The following is a 6,000-nucleotide window of genomic DNA, read 5'->3' as shown; positions in this document are numbered from 1 at the left end:
CTCCCCTGGTGCAACTTGAGGCCATTTCCTCTCGTCCTGTTGCTTGTTACTTGGGAGAAGAGACCGACCCCCACCTCGCTACAACCTCCTTTCAGGTAGTTGTAGAGAGCGATGAGGTCTCCCCTCAGCCTCCTTTTCTCCAGGCTAAACAACCCCAGTTCCCTCAGCCGCTCCTCATAAGACTTGTTCTCTTCATTATATAGGTGAACTTCATTATATAGGTGAACTCTTTTATTCCAGACATGAGTTTACAACAGCACCTGGAAGTAAATCTTTGCCATGATGAAGTTGAAGAAGCTTATTTTCAAATTTTAGGAGTGTATCACTTCTGATACGTCCACTGCAAGGATTTTATTTTCTGGCTATGCAATCAATATTGCAATACTTGTAAAGAAATGTAAGATGGAACTTCTAAGTTATTTTTCGCTCTTGTCTAGCTCATTACTTGAAGAAGTAAAGGATTTGTACCTGGAGGCTGCTCACCAGAATGGTGATATGATAGACCCTGACTTGCAGACGGGACTTGGAGTTCTTTTCCACCTGAATGGAGAATTTAACAGAGCAATAGATGCATTTAGTGCTGCTTTAACTGTTCGGCCAGAGGTACATTTTATGCTTTTACATTTTTAAGAATTTAGCTTTATGGGCCATTTTCTTTTTTCCCTCTTGATCAGGCTAATATTAATGAGATGTCACTTCAGCCATTAATATTGCAATACCTGAAATAGAAATGTTAATTACAAGACAGTCCCATTTAGAAGCAGATTTATACATGTCCAATTTCTAGCTGTGTGCTGATTAATAGTACTAGTTCTATAAAGTTGCCTGTAATCATGAGTCAGAACCTCACATTCCGTGTCAATTAAGAGAAGATACGATACTGTTATTTTCTGCAGTCCTCTCTACTTTGCAAGCAAAAATGGGCTATTCTGTCCCTTTTTGACACCTACAGTAGAAAACTCATTTTCTCACCAGGACTATACATTATGGAACCGTCTTGGAGCAACCTTGGCAAACGGGGATCGAAGTGAAGAAGCTGTCGAGGCCTACACACGTGCTTTAGAAATACAACCTGGCTTCATTAGGTCCAGATACAATTTAGGGATAAGCTGCATAAACCTAGGGGCGTACAGGTAAGTCACAAAAATGTGTAAACAAAAAAGTCAGGGATCATAACTACCAAGTGAAAATTCATTTTCTAGCTGGAGCTATCTAAGAAAAAAAAAATAAGCAGAATATAGCTACATAATCTCAGCTATTGTAAAATTTTGTAATTATTTTTTACAAAGTACTAACAAAGCAAGGATACTTTTCTTATATCCACAAATTCTACATAACAGAACTACTCAATTTCTGTCAAAAGAAAATAAATCACTCATCGAGCAAGCTGCTTAAGCATTTTTTTAGCTCTAAGTGCAAGTACTCTTATTATAATCAGTGGGATTGTTCTCACACTTAAACTTAGTCCTGTGCTTAAGAGCTTTTCTAAAAGAAAATAGAAGAGCCTGTCTTCAGAAGGGAAACTTCAGTTAAACTGCTTCAAGTGGGTAATGCCATCAAAAACACTTTCAGTACATCCTTCAGGAATCAAGGGTGATATTCCAGGGTCCCAACTGTCATCTTAAGACAGTTAAGATGAAGGGGAGCTACACAGCAATGAAGACAACATCCCCAGATGTATGCATAGACTGAGCTCTGCATTACTACAAACCACGTCCACTTGTGTAAAGAAAATCAAGCAAGACTAACACAAAGAGACTGATGAACTGCATTGTAAAATAATATACTTGAGTCTAGCATAGAACTTCAGAAAGTTTTACTCTAGCTGTTAAGCAAATTATATTGCTTGTTTCTTTTTTCTTCTCCCCTACAGAGAGGCTGTCAGCAATTTTCTCACTGCTCTCAGTTTGCAAAGAAAGAGCAGGAATCAACAACAAGTTCCCCATCCTGCTTTATCAGGCAATATCTGGGCAGCACTTCGAATTGCTCTGTCTATGATGGACCAGCCAGAACTATTTCAAGCTGCCAATGTGGGTGATCTAGACATTCTGTTAAGAGCTTTTAATCTAGAGCCGTAATAAAAAGTATCCACAAATTGATTAAATTGTATTAGGAAACAGAGAACTCTTTTATTACTCATCTCAAAATGACCACATTTTCCAAAAGATCATGGCTGTAGATCAGTAGGGGAATTCTCTCGGACATTATTCAAAAAGGAAAAGTTCAAAAGCACAAAATATTGTAAATAAATTCAAACTCAAAGGATTGAAATGAGCTGCCGCTAATCTGACAAAGCCCTGAACTAGATGAAATAGCCATTTCTGAAGAATCTTCATCCCATGCAAGCTGTATCTCTCTATATATACACAGCTATACAAAGGAAAATACGTTACGAACAAACCTAGATAATTGTTACTGCACATTAGAATGGCAAGCAATGCATCCAAGGAACCTGCTTAGTAGCTCATCGCACTATGCTGACATCACTTTGCCCTACAATGTGGATTCCCTATCCTTTGGTTTCTTTGTTGAAGTCTTTTCAAGGTCCATTTTTAAAATAGCTCTGAAAATAGATGCATGTGAAATGGATGTATTTTGTTTTGAATATATTTATTAGTTGGCAGTCAAGAAAATTTTTGCTTCCAAAGGTACCTTGATTAATTTGGGCCCAATTCTGCAGGCTCATAGAGTTGTAAACCACGTGCAATGTTAAGAGGAACACTGTACATAGAGATCGGATTAGGCCATGTACATATGGGAAGGCCAAGTACTGCCAGCAGAAGTGATAATTTGCACTAGAATTGTTGCTGTTTAAACCAGCTATCCCTGATCTTGGACAGAGTATGTCTGCTTCAAAGGAGCTCATAGCAGGATCTGCACCTATCTATGTACTTATGCACTTTAATCCTTCTTTTTGTAAAATAGCGCTATGCTTTTATTTTAGTTACTAACAACAGAATGTACAGGATAGCCTTGTTGGCATAAAGGACCAAATATCATTTCCTAAAATGTGATGAGAGGGTTTTCAGTATTCTTATGTTTAAAAAATGCAAATACAGTATAAACTGCAATATCTATTAGAAAGATTATTCTATTATGCATCCATCAGGTACTATACACATACATGCATGTGCATGCACATACATGTTGTATGTGAATTATGTCATTTCGGAACATAATAAGCCACAGATCTTTATTGCAAATAAAGAAAAGTCTTCATAGGAGTTAATGTCTGCAGACCATGCTCCAGGGAAAATTTTCCCTGAAAAATTGGTCTATATAATGCTTGTAGGATTGAGGCTAAGATTTGATCCTGCTGTTACGGCAAGCAGTAGCAAAAGTCTCAGTGACCTCCATGATAGCAGACTAAATCCTTAGATAACTTCAGTATTTGTAGCTGCTTAAAAATGTATATATATATACACACACAATCTTAGTTTTCCCTGATTGGATGAATAGGGAACAGTACTGGGGGCAGTACACTGCCACATGATGAACAGATTGATTCGGCTACAGTCAAACACATTCAGCTCAAGGTGAATGTGTCAATCAAAGATATGAAGAGAAATTTTTAAGGAGGTAATTTTCAGTTGCTGATATTTTTAATATTTTTCCTAAATAGTGAAAGATAAAAAGTGTAATTAGATGGCTACTGCGTTGATCTGTGGTCAGGAATTCAATGTGGAGGATAGCTATTGGAATGTGTTAAAGTGGGACAAATAGCACATATCCTATAAACAGCATTAAAAGAAAAATCCAGCTTCATCAGCTGGACAAAAAGAAAAATCCAACTGCACAGATCACAGAGAAAGAAGCTCTGTGGGAATTGGACAGTTTCACCAGTACAAACCTAAAGTTTCTTGCAGCTGTCTGTTATTTTGAGCAACCACTTAAAGGAAAATTCCCTGTAAGACAGTGTAATCGCTGCATCTAATCATCAACTATAGTTTGTTAAATAAAAATAATCCATTCTCATTAAAAAATAAAAGGCTTACCCCTCACTCTCTCCCACCGAATAGAGATGCTAAACAGCTACAGGAATTTTTTTAATAGTGCTTTATTAATTCATTGCTTTCATATATATTCCTATTTATCTATCAAGCGTTTCATAACTGATTCCTGCAACTTTCTCTAAGGATTGGTTATCAAGGACTGACTGGGAATGTCATTTTAGCTAAGTGGGCTGCTGTATGCGTATCTGCTGACAACAGTTTGCTCTTTTGCTTTGACAGCAATGTGTGATGACAGCTCTTTATTGATAAGGCAGAGCAGAAGGTGCAGTGCAATTGAACCTAGAAAGTGATAAAAGAGAAGGGAGGCAGCTTTGAGAAGAGGCTGTAAAGCAAAGGCATATGTGCTTAGATTTTGCTTGATGCCCTGCCATCACACAAGTTCTTCTAGAATATCCTCCGTGCTGTGGTGTAGGATAATCAGTGCTTTTCCAGAGGAATTAGCTGTTCAGGAGCTTCATTGTTATACCTTTCAAATAAAAAAACCCCTTAACTGCTTGACTTGTCAGAGTCAGAATACGGGGCATTTGATACTGATGGCAGTTCACCAAACCTCTTCTCCTCTAGCATGCGGATGAGTAACACAGCAATTCTGTTAGGAAAACCTAATGCAACCCCTAGCCTCCCCAAAAAGAACAAAGTAGGTAGCTTTTGATTTATCCTGGGATGCACTGCTCAAAACTGCATTTATCTGCCGATGCATGTCCACACCCATGCAACTGGTACGAGGAAAGTTGTCTGTGTAAACCTAGAGACAAATCACTGGGGCTGAACTCTGCCTCCCAAGGGGCTACTCAGCCTGTTCTCCAAATCACTGGGGCTGAACTCTGCCTCCCACGGGGCTACTCAGGCCCCCATTCATCACAAGCACTGCAGTTCTGCTGTATGGGGGACAGGCTACAAAGTGTATCCAAAGAGACTGTGCACACTCTCAGAGATTATCTCAACTGTTCTCTACTAACTAGCCTATGGCCAGTTAACTACGTACCACTGACCAAGACACTGCGTGAGGGAAAGACTAAAGCCGATAGAGTTATAGGGGGTGGTGGCACATCTCCTCATACTAGACACCAGTTCTGGCCTGGTCCGTGTGGGAGGGTGGCCGGTGACTGAGCTCACCTCACTCTTAACAGGTCAGGCTCAGCAGCTCTTGGTACTTCTGGGGACTCCTTCAATATCCTGGGCTTTATTGTCCTCCTCTATCCCCCCACTGCCAAGCACTGTCAGTGCAGAAGACAGGATTAGATAGAGCTTTGATCTGACCTCCTCATGGTGTTTCTTAAATATTCAGTGGCAAGCATGTATATTTGCCCGAAACAGCAAGAGGAAACATGTGAGGAGGCTGCAGCATATTAACACCCTGAAGAGGAAATTCATCTACTCATACTTCTAACCAAGCATGAGGTAGGATAAATAAGGCGGCTGCTGAACAGTAGCAGATTGAGCCTGAGAGTGAGAGACAGGAAATCTGGGTCCTGTTCTCAGTGCTCCCTGTGAGCTCGACCAAGTCAAAACCTCCAGTCATCCATGACTTGCCCAGGTGTGCAAGGAAGGAAGATGGGCAAGTAACAGCCATTGCATGTGATGGCACTACATGAGAGCAGGGGAGTGCCGCCGTCTCACAGACTGCATGGGTGAGGTCACCACTTGTGTAAATTGAAAGGTAACACACAAACACAAGGTTGCTCAGGTCTAAGTAAGGAAGCAGTTTTACATAGAGACTAGCAATTTCAGCAGAGGAGAGACTTGGAGACATTTCAGGATTACAACTGCACAGCATCTATGGGATGATGCCAAATTAGAGTGCTGCAATGGTTTATCATCCTCTCCCACCTGTTTCCCCTTCTTGTTACTCCCCTCTTTCTCCAGAGGTGATTTATCACTGCCAGGTAATTGATTCCAAGTTTTTGAGTCTTTCTTCTATTTTATATTTCATGCAATTAAAAAATGTTTTCCTAATGCCAGCTTGTGACTGTCCCTCTCCTCTGCA

The 6,000-nt window shown here is 40.0% G+C and overlaps 1 protein-coding gene across 2 annotated transcripts in view; it reads left to right on the top strand.

Annotated features, from left to right (window-relative positions):
- PEX5L (peroxisomal biogenesis factor 5 like) overlaps positions 1-2,078 on the top strand; it is a 40,782-nt gene extending 38,704 nt beyond the window's left edge. For both annotated transcript variants that reach the window (XM_009288046.2, XM_019474320.1), the window contains 3 exons: positions 438-603; positions 976-1,133; positions 1,874-2,078. In XM_009288046.2, the coding sequence (XP_009286321.1) occupies positions 438-603; positions 976-1,133; positions 1,874-2,078 (529 nt within the window). The remainder of the gene's footprint in view (positions 1-437; positions 604-975; positions 1,134-1,873) is intronic.
- Positions 2,079-6,000: the final 3,922 nt, after the last annotated feature.

This window comes from Aptenodytes forsteri, unplaced genomic scaffold (genome assembly GCF_000699145.1).
Source record: "Aptenodytes forsteri isolate BGI_AS27 unplaced genomic scaffold, ASM69914v1 Scaffold72, whole genome shotgun sequence".
Classification (NCBI taxonomy): domain Eukaryota; kingdom Metazoa; phylum Chordata; class Aves; order Sphenisciformes; family Spheniscidae; genus Aptenodytes; species Aptenodytes forsteri.
The sequence above is the reverse complement of the archived record's forward strand: the minus strand, read 5'-3'. Positions and strand labels throughout refer to the sequence as shown.